Source organism: Crocuta crocuta, unplaced genomic scaffold (assembly GCF_008692635.1).
Source record: "Crocuta crocuta isolate KB4526 unplaced genomic scaffold, BGI_CrCroc_1.0 scaffold130, whole genome shotgun sequence".
NCBI classification, from domain to species: domain Eukaryota; kingdom Metazoa; phylum Chordata; class Mammalia; order Carnivora; family Hyaenidae; genus Crocuta; species Crocuta crocuta.
The window spans coordinates 15,713,168-15,735,138 of NW_027527920.1; the positions used below are offsets into that span (position 1 = coordinate 15,713,168).

At 46.0% G+C, this 21,971-nt stretch overlaps 1 protein-coding gene across 3 annotated transcripts in view; it reads right to left on the reverse strand.

Annotated features, from left to right (window-relative positions):
* MYZAP (myocardial zonula adherens protein) overlaps positions 1-21,971 on the reverse strand; it is a 91,916-nt gene that overhangs the window by 61,898 nt on the left and 8,047 nt on the right. For all 3 annotated transcript variants that reach the window (XM_077747956.1, XM_077747965.1, XM_077747971.1), the window contains exons 2-4: positions 18,969-19,055; positions 6,012-6,167; positions 1,481-1,573 (exon numbers count right to left, since the gene is read on the reverse strand). In XM_077747956.1, the coding sequence (XP_077604082.1) occupies positions 1,481-1,573; positions 6,012-6,167; positions 18,969-19,055 (336 nt within the window). The remainder of the gene's footprint in view (positions 1-1,480; positions 1,574-6,011; positions 6,168-18,968; positions 19,056-21,971) is intronic.

Here is a 21,971-nt window from a genome sequence, read left to right on the forward strand (position 1 = left end):
CTCCACAGCACTGCTAACGGGTCTTGTCCTGTGCCTGCAGGGGTGCCATCTCACAGGTCAAAGTCACTCTCAGGCTGGTTTTCATCTGAATTTCTCTTACTGGGGGCGGGGTAAAGCAGCCTGTCAGGCACTGAAGAGCTCTTCTTCATCTTCCTTTTACTGCAGGTTATCTGTCGTAAATATTTTGCCTATTTTTATGGCTGAGGGCCTTTTCTTCTTGATGCCTGGGCATTCTGTGAATACTCAGAAACGTAGCCTATTATCTAGGAGATGAAGAGCACATCACTTTTCCTAGGTTTGTCCTTGGATTTTCACCGGTGCTTTTGCCAGCACATGTCTTTCATTTCAGCATAGTCAAAATTACCAAACTTTTCTTTTGTGGTTCTGAGATTTCATGTCAGAGTAATAAAAAAGGCTTCTCCACCCTAAGAGTATAAAAGAATTGATACAGGTTTTCTTCTGGCAGTTTTAAGCTTTACTTTCAGTATTTAAATCTTTGATCTCCTTGTAATTTATCTAGATATAAGTCTGTCCCAACAGCATATACCTCCTGGTCCATTTTCCTCCCTTTGAGATGCTGCATTTACAATATATTAGGGTACATTTATGGGCTTTTTCATGGATGCTTATTTATGTGCCAATACGATGCTGCTCTAATATCTGAGGGTCTCTCAGTCTTTTGTATTATTAATAGAGCTAGGCTCCCTCACTGTATTTTTCCCCCAGATTTTCCTCAACTGTTGATATTTATTTTCTCTATACTTTAGTATCCCCTAGTCCAGCTGTAAAAACCCAACATAAAATAATAATCTGTTGGTATTTTTAGTGGGTTACATTACATTCGTATATTAACCTGAACAATACTGACATCTTATGATGTTGGCGCTTCCTGTCGAAACTCTTGGTTTGTCTTTCCTCTTGTTATAGTCTACTCCTAGATATTTGGTAGTTTTCTGTTGCTTTTATTTCTTCTAACTGGTTGTTTTTTGTATAATGAAATCCATTTGTTTGTATCCATTAATATTTTTACCCTGCTACCTTGCAAAATTGTTAATAGTTTGTGTTTTTTTTTCCTTTGGCTTACCTGTGCTTTCTGGATATATGATCATATAGTTTGTAAACAGTGACAGCCTTACATCTACCTGTCCAGTTTTTATACCTCTGAATTTATTTCTCTTGTTTAATTCCATTGGCTAGTCTCTCAGGTACAATGTTAAATAGTAATAATGATAGCTGGCTTCCTGGTCTTGTTCCTGAGTCTGCTGGATATGTTTTGAATGCAAAGATTATTCTTGCCACAAAAAATATTCCTCGAAATAATAAGCTTAATTATGTGATAAAAGTCTCTCAGTTCATTTAAAATAGGATTCCATTCACAAAGAACATCGTAACTCAAATATGTGCAGGCACCAGCCCCTGGGAGGGAGTTCTAAGACCTTCCACCCTTGCATATTTCCAAGTCACTGAGATATTGACTTACTGACAGTTCCTGGGTAAGCTGTCGAATCTTCTGTCTCATTTCATCATAGTCTCCATACATTCGCTTCCTTACTTTTTCCAAAGTGGCTCTCACCTGCAGCCCACAAAAATGCTGGTTAAAGATCAAGCTGTAACGTTTTTACAGAAGACTCCCAAAACCCTAATTTAAGGGTTTTAAGAAACCCTAACGAGAATAGGGGCCCACAAAACACACACACACACACACAATTTTAAGAACATGACAATTTGGTAGATTAAGGGAGAAAAATCACTCCTGACATCTAGTTAAAAGCCAGTGGTATTGTCCAAATAATAACAATGATAATAAATATGTACGATGATTAATAAATATTCATTAAATAATAAGCTCTGAAAAAAATAGTTTGTTGAAATTAACAAATATCAAACTACATTCAGACAAGATATATCCCTCTTTCTATTGCATATTTTTATAAGTAGAACATTTTTAACAAGTTGACAGGTAGCTACGAGGAATCAAAAATCCAAAAACCAACCTCTAACTTTGTCTCTCTCCGCTCTGACCACCAAAGAGAATTATCTATCTGGGATGTACAGCAGGGAATTATGAGCCTAGAAAGCCCATAAATTTGGACATCAGTTCCTCAATAATCACCAATAAGGCATGAAATATAACAAAAGTCCGGGGGACCCCATAACACCCATTTACACAACCACTGTTTAACTTTTTCTACAGTAGCACTTCTGGAGGAATAAGGAGAGCCTTACAAATTTTGTAAATAAAAACAAAAAACACTGTCCCTGTCTCCTTCCTTCTTGTGCTGCCTCTCTGATTGATGGAGAGCTCAGGAATCCTCCAACAGAAAAGAAGCCTCTGGGCATCTGTGTGGCTCAGGTCATTAAGTGTCTACCTCTTGGTTTCAGCTCAGGTCATGATCGTGGAATCCAGCCCTGCATCAGGCTCTGTGCTGAGCGTGAAGCCTGCTTAAGACTATCTATCTTTCTCTCAGTCCCTCTCTGCCTCTCTGTTCTGCGCTCTGTCTCGCTCTCTCTCAAGTAAATAAATATTAAAAAAAAAAAAAAAAAAAAAAAAAAAAAGAAAAGGAAGTCTCAAGGGATCCCTATCTAGGGAGACTCCAGAACTTCCACTGCCAGAAGGGTTCAAAAGCAGCTGTTGGTTGGAACAACCAGTATGCCTGGACAGATGGGGGGACTTGACCTTGAAGCTGTATTTGCATAGCTAGCACATGGCTTTAAATCAGACTGCATGTTTATGAAGGATGACTGCATATGGGTAAAGACTTCAGTTTGGGGCGTCTAGGTGACTCAGTCAGTTAAGCCTCTGACTTGATCTCACGGTTCGTGAGTCTGAGAGCCCTGCATCAGGCTCTGCGATAATAGTACAGACCCTGGAGCCTGTTTCGGATTCTGTGTCTCCCTCTCTCTGCCCTCCCGCTTTTGCTTGTGCTCTGTCTCTCTCTCTCTTAAAAATAAACATTAAAAAAAAATGTCTTAAAAAAGACTTCAGCAGGGGGTGCAGGAGAGGAGGGTTTAAGGTAAGAGGCNCTCTCTCTCTTAAAAATAAACATTAAAAAAATGTCTTAAAAAAGACTTCAGCAGGGGGTGCAGGAGAGGAGGGTTTAAGGTAAGAGGCCAAGCTTTCCCTAGATGAATTTTGGTAAGAGTTTACTTTCTTCCTGTTATCTACATTTTAGGAAAATGAGATCCAAAGCACAACTCTTTACCTTGGGCAGACAGAATGGCTTTCACCGTGACCCCAAGTTGGCTCTGGTGCTGCTCACCGGTGGGGAGTGGGCAGGCGCTGGAGCTGGGTGGCAAATACCGCAGGAAGCCAACTGGGCCAGAGTCACTCGTGGCACGAGAGAACAAACAACCCCATAAACATGCTTAGGGATGAGCCAGCCAGAGATGGATCTGAAGCCAACTATAGAAGGTGGAACCTGGAAATTAATTTTTTAATGGAGGCTGGCAATTCAGGTCAGAACCACTCCTGTGACCTAGGCACATGCATTCCCTGATTCACCACCAGCCTCCACCTGCTGTGTTTGTCTTGGGCAATTGGCAATGGCTCTGTTTAAAAGGCTTACATGTCAAGCACTGCCATGTTATCTGAGGAACATAAATACGGAGGGACTAAGTATTTCTGTGAGAAAAAATCTAGAGACTAGGGATGTTCAAGTTGCTCCTATCTAGGAAAATCAGGAATGATCAATTCTGAATGATTAAAAATGTTATTTGAGGGTAGGATGACTAGGGATTTGAGGAACACATGTGCTATGCATTTGTGTATGTGTATGGATTGTTTTTCTTTTCTTCATTTTCTCTATTAAGCATTTATTATAATATTAATTTTAATCAAGACAAGACTATGTTTTATTCTTTTTATTTATACAAATATCCAAATTTTTTAAGACATGTGAAAGAAGGTGCCCAAGACAGCTATTATTTTTAATATTTGATCAGAGATGTTCTTTTAAAAAATCCATACAGAAATTGATGACATGACTTTGTATCTTCTCTGCAAACACACCAAATTAAATGGGGGGCACAAAGCTGGGGGGTTTTTTAAAATTGTTTTAATGTTTATTTATTTTTGAGACAGAGAGGGGCACCTGGGTGGCTCAGTTGGTTAAGCATCCGACTTTGGCTCAGGTCGTGATCTCACAATTCGTGGGTTCCAGCCCCGCATCAGGCTCTGTGCTGACAGCTAGCTCAGAGTCTGGAGCCCGCTTCAGATTCTATATCTCCCTCTCTCTCTGACCCTCCCCTGCTACACAGTCTTTCTCTCTCAGAAATTTAAAAAAAAAAAAAATTTTTTTTTTAATTTTTCGAGAGAGAGCACACGAGCATGAACAGAAGAGGGACAGAGAGAGAGAGACACAGAATCCGAAGCAGGCTCCAGGCTCTGAGCTGTAAGCACAGAGCCTGATACAGGGCCCAAACTCACAAACTGTGAGGTCATGATCTGAGCCGAAGTCAGATGCTTAACTGACTAAACCACCCAGGCAACCCACAAAGCTGTCAGTTTTTACTTTGCGGGCCCCTTCCCAACCTCTGCAATCTACCCAGGGGAAAACTAAAGCCTAGAAAGAACGAAAGTTTGGCTGGGCCAAACACAGAGGCGGTACCTCTGGGGTACACTACTGCCCCACAGGGCTCTGCTTCTCAAGAGCACTTTCTAGGCCACAGGTTGGTGTTCAGGGCCCATCAGCATCAGAGTAACCCATGTGCTCTCTATTTAATCACACTGATTTGGTCAACAAGGGCACTGGGAGGCCAAAATCACCAAAAAGGACTAGAGATTGATGGATGGATGGATAGATGGATGTAGAGATGGAGGAAAAGAAATAAAAACTTTAGAAGGAAATGCTCCTTAACAACTGTTCTGGATAAATGGCAGAATTATACATGGTTTTGTTTTTCTTCTTCATACACTTTTGTATTTTCCAGTCTTTCTTGAAAGAGTATATAATTAAGAAGAAATGGACTATTAAACACCAAGAAATGGCATCAACTGGCCTAGGATGGACAGCGTCTACTGTGGTTGACTTCTCAGCATCTATTTTGACAAAACTGCTTGGTCTGAACCAGCCATAATCAATCTCATTTCCCCGGCCAGGGGATCCATCCAGTGATGGATTTGGGAAGGGGCATGTGACCCAGTCCTGGCCAATGAGACGTAACGAGAAGACTAGAAGAGGGCCTCTGAAAAGAAACCAGAGATAAGAGGCCTCTTTTCTTCCTCCAGACACCATCATATTTTCAGATGATGGCATGAGCCTGAGGCTGAAGGAGGACAGAACCAAGCAAAACTCAGAAAAGTAGGACTGGAGCCTGGATGTGCCCTGGCTAGAGCCCACTTACCCTTGGACTTGGCCCCATGTGGACAAATTTCCTTTTTAAGTTGGCTTTTCCATTACTTGCAGACAAAAGCAACCGGACTTCTACAGTTTTCCAAACTTTTGTATTGAGAGTAGAGTGTCCAGTGTAATAAGCAAAATCACTTAAAAGCCTCCATATCATACATGGAAAGGAGTCACTTGGTCTCCTGAGTATCCTTACTTAGTAACATCCAGAAGTTCACTCTGTACCTCACTGCAGAATTACATCTGTACTTTTAACATTACCATGAAGATATGTAGAACTATTTCTACCCAAAACGGTGACGCTAGGGATTCTTCTGAAATGCCGTATGACATTCACATCGATGCTTCTGACTCCACCCTCTCACATGCTACAAAAAGGGGATAAAGAGGGGTGCCTGGGTGGCTCAGTTGGTTAAGTGTCCCACTTCGGCTCAGGTCATGATCTTGCAGTTCATGGGTTCAAGCCCCGCGTCGGGCTCTGTGCTGACAGCTAGCTCAAAGCCTGGAGCCTGTTTCGGATTCTGTGTCTCCCTCTCTCTCTGACCCTCCCCTGCTCACGCTCTCTCTCTCTCAGAAATAAAAACATTAAAAAAATTGTTTTAATAAAAATTTCAAAAAGAGGATAAAGAAAACAAACAAAAATCCTTAAATGACTCCATGACTCACATCTTTGATGTAGTTCATCTCTTCTTTCAGCTGATTGGTGGACCACCCATACACCACCATTTCTTTCTGCTCGTTGGGATCTGATCTCCGTACCACGCCATAGACAACACCCTGAGGAAGTTTCCTGGTCGGTTCTCCATTGCTTAGGTCAGGAGGCTACAAGAGGGTGGAAACGAGAAAAGGATGATGACCATTTAGGCCTTGTGGGGACAACTGTGACAAGGGTACACCATCTACGGCTGTGCGGGCTGTGCTGGCACAGAGGAGCCCAGTGGCAAGGAGAGGCAGGGGGGAGCCCTGCCTGTTCGCTGTTCTCCTACTGGCACCCAGCGTGGGCAGAGCCAGTCTTTACCATAGAGGAAGGAGACCTTTCTCAAGTTTCTACAGAAACCCCAACCACCCACCCAACAGTGGGCACCTCGCCCAGAGCAAGGCCCCTTCCTCATTCTTACAAAGGTGCCAGACAGACCTGTGTTGTCCCTCATGACAAGATCAAGGGCCTGCACTCTCACCTTCCTGGTATCCTGGTAATGTGGCTTTTCTCCTGATCCCAGTTCCTCTGTATGCCCTCAACCTCATCACTCAATACATCACTCGCAACGCAGCAGGCTGAGATCACGGGAGCAGAATGTGGGCTGTCCCCTGGCAGCCGATTTATCCCCTCAGGTCAGGACTGACCCTGAATCCGGCTCTGAGAAAAGGAAGTGGGGGTGAGTACGCAACCCGCTGTGACCATTCATGAAATATTTCTGAAAAGCCAGGCAGAAGCAGCAGGACTTCACTCCCCAAGAATCTTCCTGCACCTTACTGCCTTCACTTGAAGCTGAAATGCAAATACCCTTGGGAAGGGGTAACATGTCAAGTCCTAACACACCTGTAGAGAATGAAGGCTCAAAAAGCTGGGGGAGGTGGGGGGTGGAGAATAAGATCTGCTCAGCCTCTACAATAGGCTGGGTGTGTCCCTTAGCATGCTTAAGTTGTGAAGACAGCCACCCTGTGATGCGGCGATTATGCTCTCCACTTTATAGCTGAGAAAGCCAAAGCTCAGAGAGGTTAAGTAACTTGCTGATAGTCACACATCTAGATTCGAGGCCAATTCTGTGTGACACAAAGTATACCGCCCCATACTGCAGGCTCTGCTGGATGTAGAGGGACAGAGTCAGAGCCCCCACAGCATAGAGGGAAGGGCAAGAAAAAACCAGGGACGGAGACTTCACAGACAAACCAGCCCACACCTGATTTCCCCTGGGGCTGACCCCGGTACCTTGACAATCACCGTGTAGAAGCCTGAATTTCATAATGGTGACTGCCCTCCCACTAATTTTTAAACCAGCTTTGCATAAATTCCTTCCATGCAACTCACACAATATTTTTGGCATTCAAAACTGTCATTTGCATTTTAAAATCATTCATTTGTGGCAGAATGAAAGCCTTATAAGCCCATTCATTTAAACTTTGTCAAAGGAAAGTCTAGAAAGATACATGGCAAATTATTAATAGTAATGACCTCTAAGGAGGGGATGGTGAGGTAGGGCAGGGGGTACTGGGTATCGGGATGACTTTCAATTCTGACTTTATACTCTTTTGTGTTCTTTGTCTATGATGGGACTTTTTTTCATAAAACTGAAACACAAAACATCCATTGCTTCCGCCCTTCCATACACACTTGGAAACAGATGTGACATGAGGGACTATGATACTCTGCATTTACTTCCAGAAAATGATTCCACTCGAAGCCTTCATGCTTGGGCCCCATAAGCACTAATGCAACTCCTGAAATGTGTACAGAAATTTAAATGAAGAGGCTGTCAAATGGCTCTTGGTGGAGTGACGAGATGCAGGTCCAGGCCTCTGGTTTCCCAGACATATAATTAGGAAGAGGAAAAGCTCTAATGAAACTCCCTGCGTACCAGGAAACAAAAGCAAGCCCTTTCAGTCAGACTCCACCCACTTCCTGAAAAACAAGCTGAGGGAACAGAAGGCAGATATGAATGTGTGCAGAGCAAAGGCTTTCCCAGATGGACCGGCCTTCAGGAAGAGGCGCAGGTGGCCGCACGCAGACCACTCTGCCTCCCAGCCCACGGGGGAGACAGGGACCACCCCCTATGGAGGCAAACACACAAGGCATCACGGACAACACCACGAGGCCTATGAAACTCATGGACCTAACAGTTACTCTCGTGAAAGACAGCGAAGATCTGTTAAGTGAAAGCCGATCATTTCCATATTTTTGCTTTTTTGTTTTTAAAATGTTTGTGTGTATAAAACATCCAGAAGGATGGAATCCAGACTTTTAATGCCAGTGTCTTCAGTTAAAATGGGATTTCATTTTTTCCTTGATGCTTCTTAGCCAAAAAAAAAAAAGGTGGGGGGGATTATTTTTGAACGGATAGCTTTCATTTCAACTTCCAAAAAACTACAAGAGGATTACGAAATCAGGGACTAAACAAGAGCCCAGAGAAGGGCCCAGCACAGGACTCAGCTCAGGAGCAGGGCCATGAGGACGGGCCATTCCCCGAGGAGAGGGTTCCTGAGACAGTGTAAGCAGAAGCTGTACTGTGACAGGGACAGGGAAGGGACGTTTGCCAACAAAGCACAGGGGATAAATATTTGTTGTCTGTTTTATTACACATATTTTCTTTCATCCTCACAATAACCCTGCTGTGTAAATATTAGTTCTTCCAAAGTGCAACATTCAAGTGCCTGAGTACATCTTCCCAAAGCTCTTCCCTTGACCACAAAACCTTCACAATAGCCAACAGTCAAGAGTGAAATTCAAAGTCATGTCTCCGTGCGGCAGCCCAGACCTCAGGGGCAGGGAAGCCAACACCGTGGCCGCCAGTCTGGTCAGGGCCACTGGGAAGAGGCAGGCTCAGGATGGGGAGGCTCTCGTTCAGCCTCTTGGGATTCATCTTCCCCTCTGCCCTCACTGCCTCCTTTCTGTTCTTTTATCAGCCAACCTCTCCTCATCACAGGGCATTATGGGGGCTATTCCCTCTGCCTGCAATGCCCACTGTTGGGCTGAAAGGTCTCTCCTTCAAGGACATCTTCAGGGCCTCTTCAGAATGGTTACGCCCCTACACCCTCACCACAACCACAATGGAGTGACTATGAGTATTGTTATCTATGTAAGGCCTGCTCCCCAATCCACTGGGCCTCCTTTGTCTTCTTTTCCATCATAATCCCTGACACCCCACAGTGACAGACCCTCAATGAGTTTCTCAATAAATATTTGCTGAAAAAAGAGGGAGCTTTAGAAGTTGGAAGCGGTTCTGGGGAATTTCCCAGTATATGTAAATACAGGCCAGCTGAAGGGAACATCCTCTGATCTTCTTAGATGGAGGGACAGGGGGGTGACGTTTGCCCCGGCCATAAAAATCTCTATCCAGAGGAGTTGCAAAGGAGCCCAAGACTGCTATCATTGTGACAAATGTCAGTATGCTTTTGGTGAAAAACTGGAGAACACAGGGAAAAAAAAAAGAAAGAAAAGAGCTGGCATGTTTGGCACTGTGACCATGGCTGGATGTCTCTCCTCTCAGGTCCTTCAAAATATCTCCCTATAAGATAAATATTAGTTTTTTAGACATGACAACAGCATTGCGATTATATTAAGAGATAGTCTTTATCTTTTAGAAAAACAGGCTTAAATATTTATGATATCTGGGATACAGGGTGGAGGAAGCAGATACGAATACAGACAGAGCAGGACTGAGCATGGGTCCAGGGCTTCGGGGCTGGGTGAACGGTCAGGGATTCATCACATGACTCCGTTTCCTTTTGCAGATGTTTGAAAGTCTCTGCAATTAAAATTGTTTTAAACTTCTTTATAATGCTACTTGGTTGATATTAAAATACCAAATTCTTTAAAATGTCCCAGGCTTAATAACAGCCTCCTGGGTATGAAACACTAGTAGGCAAAATTTCCTTGAAAACCAAAGCCCTAACAAATGCATGAAATGAAATGAAAAGTCTGTGCCAAAGAAGGGAAATGCCAACTGAAATGCATCCCGTAACCCCTATGTGAAATGCAGCATAATTAACAGCACGCATAATCAGTGAAACAGATCGAGAATCTCTCCGTTAAAGTGTTCCCTGGGACAGACTCAGAGCTGACTATTTACTTACAGGCTCACGCCTTTGGTAAGTGCCTTAGAAAGATGGACAAACTACAGAAAAGTCACTCCCCACCTGAATTCCTGCTACAGTGGCTCTACCGTTGCTGAGGGCTAGGGTCAGTAAGGTCAGTAACAGGCGACCAAATTTCCCAAACCCCAAATCAGAATATTTGACCTTACATGACATGAGCACCACAATGCAGGGACTGAATCTGCCCTGTTCTCTGTCGTATCCCCAATACGTGACATAAAGAGATGCTCGATAAACACATTTGGAAGGAAGAAGACAGAATGTTTGGAACCGGGTCTATGCCAGAAGATTTGGAGTATGTGGTCATCTGAAACACTGAGCTGCACCAAGGAAGAAAATCCTTTGGTGAGGAAGGGTTCTCAGGGAAGAAATAACAGCAGACACACAGCTTAACGTAAACCTGAACCGATGGTGGTGGCCTGGCCCCAGAGGAGGTCACGTGTCCAGTCTGCCGGAATGACTTAGATGGACCATTACATGAAGTGAATGACATGCCAGCTAGAAGCCAGGTTACTTCAAAACCTTCTTGCTTTGGACGTCTTCTTCCAGCCAGAGGGCAGCAGCTGACCCAGGGACGGCTGAGCACCTAGCCAGGGGCATCCCGCCCATTGTGCGGGCAGGAACGTGCTCCAGCCTGTCTGACCTGTGTATCCCTTCTAGCAAATTACTAGTCCCTAATCATTACTCACATGTGACACTGTTTTGTCTCCTTGTGACAAGAATCAACACTATAGTTGAGCCTGAGAAGCCTTCCCACAGCCTGGGAGAGAAACAGGGAGGGGAGGGACAGCCCGTCTCCTCAAAGAAATGGAGATCTTTGACTTATTAAGGTACTCGTTATTTCTGAGAATCTCACAGACCAAAGAGACCATTTTATATAAAATAATAAAATCATGCTTGGACACAGACCAATCATTTTGAATGCTTAACGATAAGCAGGAAAAGAAAATCTTCTAGCCAAGCAGAAATCCCCAAGAGAGAGTAGTTCTATTAAGAGTATCCTGACAGGAGGTAACTTCTCAAAGATACTGCCTTCCAGCTTCTAAGTATTCAACAGCTGCTTAGGCCCAACAACTCCAGGGAAAAATATCTGGGGGAGAAAATCAGGAGCTCTTTTGCTAGCACTGAGTCGTAGAGTACACACCTTAGATAACCCTGACTGATAAAATGTAACTATCCTAGACAGACTTTTCCTGATAGGAGAAAGCGTGCAAGTCGACATTCCCATGGCAGCATGGTCAGGGCACAAACCCAAGTTGGACCCGCAAATCCACCGTGTACTAGCTGTGTGGCTCTGTGCTACTTATTTACCACACTGAGTTCCAGGGTCCTGAGCAGTACAGGGGGGATAATGCACAGAATAATTCTAGAATTATTCTAGAAATACACAGAATAATATACATAAAATCCTGCGTATGCCGCTGGTCATACTAGTAAATACCGATGGATTCTAGTATTAGTAGTGGTGTCTTTGTATTTCTGAGTATCTAGGATCCTGCGAAAGTCTACGTGTCTGTCTGGATGCTTCTGTCTCTCTGCTTCTCTCTTATTCGGCCTTTTTGCTGTTTTCATCACAGTCATCAAACTTGCTGGGACAGAGGGATGTTCACCCCTTGACTGGGTGTTTCTCTGCATGGGGACACAGCACAGTAGGTCAGAAAAATGAGAAAGAGAAGAGCTGTGTGGTCCAGCTCTTGTAAACGGTACCCCCGCCCTGCTCGGTGTCTCCGAGGGCTGGGGGGCGGGTGGAATACTGCCGGGGCAGCCGGGGCAGCCTTGGCCTTACTTGAAACCACACCACTGCACTTTTCCTCTTTCACCAATTGACTTCCCATGTGTATTCAGTTGAATAAGGAGTTCCAGAGCCAGAGAAATGTGGAAAAACACCGACTCCAGGCTACTCTTTACATTTGCTGGAAGAGAAAACTAAGGCCCAGAGAGGACCTGCCTGGCCTGACCCCCATGCCAATCGCTGAGGGGACCAGCACTAGAACCCAGGCCCCTTCTCATCCTCGTGGGGCTGCTCTGAGAGGCACGTCGAGTCCTGCGTGCCCTCCTGCAGTCCTGGCCCCGATCTGAATCCTAGCAGGACACTCCCTCCCCTGGCAACAGCCCGTGATGTTGTATAAACAGTCACGTCAAGGACGAGGACTCAGCACGCTTACTCATCTAGGGCTTTTAAGGGAAAGGGGACTGACTATAAAACTGAATGGCAAGGGCTTCCTCCTTTGAAACATTACATTGGGGTATGAATGTTCCGATTTTTCATACATACACATGGACCTGCTCTCCCTCACCGGAGTTCTTACAAGTCTTAAGAGAGACAGCTTCTTTAGAAATTCAAGTCACCAAAGGACATCTACCATGACGGCCTGTTAATAGCTACTGAAATTATTATCTGCTTCAAATTACTCTGTCACATTACAAGAGACTTCACTATCACACAGACTCAGACTCAGCAGAGCTCGGGTTGTGTTCACTACAATTCAAGTATGCAGTGAGACCCCAAGTTGACTTATAGGTCTGCAACAGCTGGTGTTAATTCTGTCTTANGGGTGGGTGTGTGGGTGTGTGTGTGTATGCATATCTAAGAATATGATGCACCTCGAGTTAATGGGAACAGGAGTATATGCATTGACAAAGTTCTTTGAAAATGATATGGAGTTAATTTCAAAATCATCTACACCAATTTGAATTTTAATGTTCAACAATGTTGTAAACATTATAGTCCACATTTACCAATTTCTCAAGATGAAATTTGCACCTGCAAATAACATTTCCTCTCCCATATTTTTAATGATTTTTAATATAGAATAAAAGTCCATGGCTAATTTATCTTGAGTTAATACAACTTAAGATAATATTCTACAGGGGCATCTGGGTGGCTCAGTTGGTTAAGCATCTGACTTCGGCTCAGGTCATGATCTCACAGTTTCTGAGTTCGAACCCCATGTCGGGCTCTGTGCTGACAGTTCAGAGCCTAGAAACTGCTTCCGATTCTGTCATCCTCTCTCTCTTTCTCTGCCTCTCCCTACCTTATGCTCTGTTTCTCCCCCGCCCCTTATGCTCAGTCTCTCTCTACCTCTCCAAAATAAATGTTAAAAAAAATTTTTTTTTTTTAAGATAACATCCTACAAAGAAACGGGTTACGGATTGAATTGTGCCCTGCAAAAAAAAAAAAAAAAAAAAAAAAATGTTGAAGCCCTAGCCCCCAGTACCTCAGAAAACTGACCTTCTTTGCACATAGGGCAAATTAAAATGAGGTTCCCGGAGTGAACCCTAATCCAGGATAATGGGTATCCTCATAGAAAGAGGAACATTTGGATACAGACATACACACTGGGAGAACACCACAGGAAGACCAGGGTTATGCAGCCACAAGCCAAGGACCTCCAGAACCACAAGCAGCTGGAAAAGGCAAGGAAGGATTCTTCTAGAGCCTGCAGAGAGAGCATGGCCCCGCTAACGGACACCTTAAGCCCAGACTTCTAGCCTCCAAAACCATGAGCCAAAAAATTTCTATTGATTAAGCCATGCAGTTCATGTAACTTTGCTATGGCAGTCCAATAAGCAGATACAAAACCAAATCATAAATCCTTCTTTAAGCACTCCCTATGTGCAAGGCAGGGAGCTAGGCTCTGAGAGACAAAATAAAAAGACATGCCCTCATTTCAAGTGGCTCTGAGTGAAATATATATAATGAACAAATGTTAGGAAAACACAATCATTGACACTGGTCATTGGGCAATGGGAATGTGAGATGCCTCAAGAGGCTCTTAAACACAAGAGGGGTGGGGTCAGAACACTTTCTAAATGAGAATACCTATGTCCCATTCCAAACCATAATGCAGCCTAGAACTTTCTGGGTGCACACAAATAATCTAGATTTCTTTCGTTTAAATACCAAAATAGTGTCAATGCACTGATTAAGTAACTGTATTCTAAAAATACCACCACGTGGAGAACATGGAAAACTGGCATGGCCAAGTGCTGACGGGTGGGGTGAGCATGTCCCCAGAGAGGCTGGCTCCACGCCGTGAGAGCAGGAGTTCTCTGAGGGAAAGTCTGCCGAGAGAGGAGACCAGGCCTGAGGAAATGGAAGACGGATGCTCAGTTTTATGGAGAAGGATGTAAGAACAGCACATAAAGATAATGTGGGCACAGCCCAGGAGGAAAATGCCAGACAGGCAGTTTCAGGAAGGAGCATAACTCCGAGAGGGTCTCAGGGAGAAAAGTGAAGAAAGGACCGGGCTTGGCATTCAAAGGGCTGAGATCTGCCATGGAGTCACCGGCCTCTGTAATCAATATCACAGGGCACTGTGGTTGGTACTCCCATCTATTAGCTCACGTACTCGTTGCAACCAGGCCTTACTGTGCTTCCTTTAAAGGTAAGGAAACCGAGTAGCAGGGAGACTAAGTGTTTGGGAGCTCAACTGTGGCCTGCAAAAGGCAGTCTCGGGGCATCCGGGACCTTCTGTAAGAGAAGGACTAAAAGCAGCAGTAGGAATGGTCTGCCACAGGGCAGGAAGCCTCCCACATACACCCCAGGAGCCCAGGGCTCCAGGAAAAGACACTGCCTCTGCTGTGACTGCCTCCAGGAGAGTCCAAGCACAGCATCACGAAGCTGGAGAAAACACACCATCTGCCACACCGCTCCCCTTGAGTGATTCCTCTCCAGTGACTTCGTGAAGAGTGCACAGAAGAATGGCCCAACTGGCTGGGGCATCTATGTGTGGCCAACTGCCCCATGGGACCCCAGGTCCTCAAAATACACTCAGCATCACCCATGACTGTGTCAAAGGATAAGGCCCAGGCCTGCCCTCAGTCAGCTACAGCTCTAACAGGGTCCTGGATGTTCTCTAAGCAGCTTCGCTTCGTCAGAAGCCCAGCAGGCCTTTGGCGTCTTCCCGCTCCCCCATGGGAGCCAGCTCCAATTCCCTGGCCCCTGCACACCACCGGCCCGTCCAAGGAGCCTGAGTCATCTCACCAGGGAAGGTCATCCAGAGTTCTTGGCACCTTGTAGTTTTGAGGGTTATGGTGTCCCAGGGAGGAGGAACAATGCTGATGGCACATCAGAGCAGCTGGTCCCTGTCAGGTCCTCCCCGCTCATGCCTGGTCTCTGGCTCCGGGTGACTCAACCCCAGGAGCCTGGCCAGAACATGGTGACAGAATCACTCAGACAGCCTCACAGTTACCACCCATACCTTCAAGTGCAACCACCACCCAAGGACTTTGGTCCTGGGGAAAGAGCCGGCCCTACCCTGTTCCTCTCTACCCCAGTTCTTCTGCAGTGAGTCACTGACGCACTGCAGACGAGCACTTAAGCTGCACACCGGGTCCACCCAGTGTAAGAGGCCTCACGGTGCATGCTGTCTTCACAGCTTCTGCCCAGTGCTCCTCACAGCCCTGAGATTCTCACACACCCACAGGAGGGGCCAGGGAGAACTGGAGGACTCTGGCCCCCATGAGCAGCGCTTCTGCTTCATTTATAAAGGAGTGCTCAGGATAACGTTTATTTTCGTTTAAAAAAAAAAAAAAGAGGCATGTATTGCTTTGAAATGTTTGAAAAGCACGGTGTAAGACAAAGGGGCAAATCGAAGTACATGACTTGGTTGCCAACTCCCGCTCGACACAGAACACACGCCTTGCATCCTTGGACTGCCTGACCTCTCTTGGTGGGGATGCACCCTCCAAGGGCTTGTAGCACCAGGGTCAGTGCCCTTCACCAACATCTGCTCACATATGCAGCTCAGGCCTAACACCAACAGACCCAATTCCTCACCTCCCCTGGCCCCTGCCATGCATACGGGGAGAGTCACCATGGCCCCAGTTCCGTCACTCTCTCCAGCTTAGGCCACCCCCTCCAAAAATGCTCCTTCGGGGCATCTGGGTGGCTCGGTTGGTTAAGCGTCTGAGTTGGCTCAGGTCATGATCTCGTGGTTCGTGAGTTCAAGCCCCCCCATCAGGCTCTACCAGTGCTGACAGCTCAGAGCCTGGAGCCTATTTCAGATTCTGTGTCTCCCTCTATCCCTGCCCCACTCTCACTCTGTTTCTCCCTCTTTCAAAACTAAACACTAAAAATTTAAAAAAAAACAATAAACAAGAAGTGTTCCTTCCGATTCCCTATGCACTGAGCAGCCCTGAGCCCCTGATTACAGCTCAGATCTCATTCTCTAAAAGGAACAGTCAGGGCAGCAGAGAGGGAAGAAGGGACACCCCCCGCCCCCGCCCAGCAGCACAGCACCGCACTCAATCTAGTCAGCAACAGGGGTCGTTTGGGTTACAACTTTTACCCTCAAACTTTTTCTTCAATGTTCAAAGCTCCACACGGGCTGAAAAAATAGTTTGACTGTATAACCAAAGCATCATCACCAGTAAGAATAGCATTTAATTCAATAATATCTAATGTGTGATTCATATTCAGAAGTGTACAATTGTCCCAATAGGACTTTTACAGATTTGTTTTTTGATCCCTGATCTAACTGAGCTTCACCTGTTACACTGGGTGTTAACTCTCCCTAGCCTCCCTTTGGCCAACTGTTTTTGCAGAATGTCCTACATTTTGGGTTTTTCTATTTCCTCATTACTAGATTCAGTTGAACCCACCTGGCACAAAGATCACATAGGTGATACTGTGCTTTACTTGACCGCATCACCTCAGAAGCCCATAGATCACGTTGGCCCACTGCTGGCGAAGCTAGAGTGGATCACTTGGTTAAAATGCTGGTGCCAGACTGCACTACTGTGCCTTTTCTTTTTTAATGTTTATTTATTTTTGAGAGAGAGACAGAGCACACGAAGGTGGGGGAGGAGGACGGAGGGGGGGACAGAGGATCCGAAGCAGGCTCAGGGCTGATAGCAGAGAGCCCGACACCAGGCTCAAACTCACCAACCGTGAGATCATGACCTGAGCCAAAGTCAGACACTTAGCCGACACAGCCACCCGGGTGCCCCTGTGCCTTTTAAGTGAGGAAGTGTAAGTAACCTATGAGGTGATACTCTGGGACCGTGTGAAAATACTGTTCTACAATAATCTTCCACTAACTAGTCTTTGCATCCACTGATGAACCGACCTGGGGTTACAAAATAGAGACTTTCCGTATTTGTCAGCTGAAGTTCTATAAAAGAGCTTTCCCTCTTTAAATCTCTGATGACTACGGCAAACCCCTGCATCTTTTATTATTATTATTATTATTATTATTATTATTATTATTATTATTCAGTGTCAAAGCCCATTACTGTTATTACTTTTTGATGTTCAAGTTCCAATTTTGCCAGTGCAGCGAGATCACTTTCAAACCAGCTTCTGGGTCCTCTGCTATGACCCCATTCGGAGTGCCACGTTGCTTTCTGGCACAAGATGCCCCAGGCTCACCTGGTACTTCCCTTGCTCGCACCTGCAACCAGCCATTTTTCTGGATCCTTTGTTGGGACTCCTCCTTAGCAGATAAGCAACTCTACATTCTCTAACCTTGCACCTAATCATAACCTCATTTTCCTTCCTTTCTCTGTCACTCGTCATTCAAATTAGTTTGGACAATTCTGTCCTTAGAGAAAGTAGGGAAAAGACCCTAAGAGAAGGGAAAGAGAGACATAGCCCAACAGTAAATTTAGGGACATGATCAACCATTTACCACTCACTGAAGAGCTTCCTTTTCCACAGGTGGCCACATGTGGCCAACTTCACAGCAAGGCTTGTCATTATCATTCCATTTATAAAACTTATATGATCATACATTCTATCATTTTACTGTTTTATTTTATACTTTCACAAAACATGCGCACAAGACAATTACTACCTGATCCCCGGCACTTTCATCCCCTTCTCTTGCTCTGCGTGTCTCCATCAGCACTTTCTGCCTTCTAAACTCCATAAAACATGCTTTATTTTTTAATTTTCATTCTCCTCCCAACTAGAAGATAAGTTTGGTGAGTGGCAGGCATGTTTTTGCTCACTGCTTTGTTCACTACTCTGCTCACAGTGGAGCAATATACCATGGTGTACTAACTCACGCGCACAGCACCTGGAATGCAGGAGGCGCCCCGTAACTATTTGTGAATTAGAAAAATGGCTTGCCCGGCACAACAGACCTGGAAGTGAGTGGCATCTATGCCTCCGCTTTAAGTCTCTGCTTCCGTGACCCCCCAGGCAGTCAGTTATTCCCTTCCCCGCATTCCCAGAGCCCTTCTTGCACTTCCAGATCCTAACACTTGAACGTCACATCAACTCTGTTCATAGGTCCACCTCCCCTGAAATCCTTCTAGTTCCTCCAAGACAAGGGCAAGGTCAGACTTCTCTTCACGGCCCAGCACTCAGCACAGAAGCTGGCACAAAAATCTGCGCAGCCGAGGGCCCTCGCCCCGGGCCCGGGCTGCCTGCTGGGCTTTGCTCTCCACGCAGCCTCCCCCGAGCTGGGCCTTCCGCCTCCAGCTGCTGAGAAAGGCTCAGCCGCGGGCAGCTCACAATGGGCCCTTTGACTCAACAGGCCTGGGCTCTTTCAGGAAAAACTCGTTCCCTGCCACAGCACCTGCCACGAAGGCCAGCGTCCCCACAGCTCTGAGGCAACACACAGCCCGCGTTCACCAGGAAACAAGAGCGGGGGCAGGAGGCCAGCAGGGCCAGCCGGGCAGGGCAGTCTGGCTTCTGGGAAGATGGTAGATGGGGTGGCAAGGTGGAGAGGGCCTCTCATCAGCAGGTCGCTGACATTCAGACTTCGTGAATAGCCTGGATAGGGAGCGGGAGGGGCCGGGGAAAAAATAAAAGAGAGCAAAGAGGAGAACTTGTCAGAAGCTTGCTCGGAGACGGCTTACTTGTTCTTTTCTTTCGACCTTCTTTTCACCTGGCTCTGAGGCTGGACTCTCTGGGGGTACGGTCAGCCGCAGTCTGCAGACGTTTGCCTAGGAGAGATGGAGGGGAGAAGCCGGTTACGAACCTGCACTCGAGGTACAAAGAGCTGGGTGACCTTGTGCTTCTCGGTGCCCGTCTCCCCCACTTAGCAGTGAGGTGATCGTACCAACCACGCAGGGGACTCTGAGGATAAGAACGACGTTTGCCTGGCCCAGATTAGGCACTCGCCACCCCGCTGCTGGAAACAAGGACATTACCGAGTAACGTCATAGCATTCCAACATTTCCTTTAACGATTCGGGTTCCATAACCATCGTATAGGATGATCAAATCACATGCGTTGATCAAAATACAGCTAGAGGGACGGAGGCCAACTCACACAGTGGTGACTGGGCTGTGAAGGTGCTTTCTCCTTGGCTATACATTGAATTTTCCTCTAATAGACATGCACATGTAGAAGCACAAAGTTATTTGTCTATACGCTCGTGTCTGTAGCAGCACTATGGACAATGACCAAAAGATGGAAGCGACACAAATGTCCATCAATGGATAAATGGATACCTAAAACGTGGTATATCCACAGAACAGAATATTACACGGCCTTAAAAAGGAAGGAAATTCTGACACATGCTGCAACATGGATGAACCTTGAGGACTTTATGCTAAATGAAAGAAGACAATCATGCAAAGACATAGGTATGACACAATGAACAGCTCTCTCAGCTGTATGACTCCACTCATATGAGGTATGTAGAACAGGCAAACTCATAGGGACAGACAGGCCCTGATGATTACCAGGGGCTGAGGACACAGAGAAATGGGGAGTTATTACTTAACAGGTACGCAGTTTGAGAAGGTGAAAACACCCTGGAGATGGATGGTGGTGATGTCTGCACAACAATGGGAATACGTACTTAATGCCATATGTCTATTTCACCCTCATGCTACAGTCTGGTCCTGCTGTGATTTCCCAGGGAGAAGTGACTTGCCCATCGGAAAAGCCCAAAGAGGGTCCCAGCAGCACCCAGAGTACCCAGCCCCGCGGGCTTGTCCCTGTTATGGGCTGCACCACGTCCCCCTACCATTCGTGTGTTGCAGTCTTAACCGCAGTACCTCAGAATGTGACCTTATTTGGAAACAGGGTCTTTACAGAGGCTATTAAGTAAAATTTGAGGTTATTAAGGTGGGTCCTAATCCAAAACAACTGATACCCTTGGGGCACCTGGGTGGCTCAGTCAGTTGAGCATCTAACTCTTGATTTTGGCTCACGTCATAATCTCACAGTTGGTGGGTTTGAGCCCCTCATCAGACTCTGCACTGGCAGGGTGGAACCCGCTTGGGATTCTCTCTCTCCCTTTCTCTGCCCCTCTCGTGCTCACCCGCACACGCACACTCTTTCTCCTGCTTTCTATTTAAAAAAAAATACTTTATAAAAACAAACAAACAAAAACCCAAAATGACAGATATCCTTATATAAAGGGGAACTTGCAGACAGACACTCACACAGGGAGAACAGATCACCCCTACACAGCCCTCTGGAAGAACCGACCCTGCTGACACCTTGATCTGGGACTTCTAGCTCTCAAACCATAGGATAATAAAAGTCTGTTGTTGAAGCCACCTGGTTTGTGGTAATTTCTACAGCAGCCCTAGCAAATTAATATACCCCCGGACCTGGTCTGCATCCATCCACAGGGCGGCCTCGAAGCAAAACTACCCTGCAGCCAAGAAACCCAGAACGGGATGGGACTGTAAAAGACTTTTCAAGTCCAACCTGCTGACCTATGAAGGAACCCCCACACCTACCACTGTAGCTGGCAGGGGGGTGTGAGACTGAGGATAACATTTTCCATGCACAGGTATAAGAGGCCATACGTGGGACGTATGTTAGCACTTCCACACACAAGGTCACCTCCCTTTGAGATACCCCATTTTGCTACCTGGCACCTCCAGCTTCCTGTTCCCTCAGAACTCCTCCCTAACGGACCCGGGGTTGCCCTCAGGACAGAAGCAGAATTCTCCTTTCTCTACACAGGCCTCCTTCCCCCTGAACCTCTTTTCCTCTGGATCTAAAAACCCCAGCTCTTGCAACTCAGTGACTTGGTTTCACAATCACTCTCCATCCTTACACTCCTATGGGCAAACTTCGTGCCTCAGTGAGCCCAGGACTATACTGCCTCTGATGTGGCCAACTTCGCACCAAACCCTCAGTCATGTTGGCCTACAACAAACCACCCATTCCAGCGAGGAGGCAGCTCTCTTAACTGGCAAGCAATAGCACCGATGCGAATCCGAGCTCCTCCAGAGAAAGGCAAGCCTCTGACTTCAGGCTGCCTGCACCAGTTGAAACCAGCTGACATTTGCACAAACATCAAGGCGTAACTCATACCAGGTAGGCAACCCAAGTCTGTGATGTTCAATAATCTGTGATAGGCTGATCTATCCATAGCATAGTTTTGCAGAGAGAAGGAACTGCTTTTCTCCTGCACCCCATTCCATGCACGCACATGTGTACACACATGTGTGTGTAAATACATGTACAGACTTCTACAAGCGCACGCGTGCACACACATACAGGTGTCAACGCCTACTAGCTGTGTCGACCATGGGCAAGCTGTTAATCTCTCTGAATCTCAAGGGTAAATGCAGATAAAAGATGTTTGGCATATCGTAAGCCTCTGGCAATATTATTTTTATTATTATCTCGATGTGATCATCATCCTATAAGCTCCAAAAGGATTCTGCTTTCCATGATAACAATTTGTGCAACAGATCTACTACAAGCAATACCTTTTTGTAGGATGACTGGTCTAGAGGGGCCATCCCTAAGGGCAGTAATTTGCAGAATAAACTGAAACACCAAAGAGAAGACAAGGCCCAGAAGGGACCCCCCACCCCCTCATCGATCCAATCACCATAAGTGAGATGTTCCCAGCCCCTGTTTGAGACAACTTTTTATATGTCCAC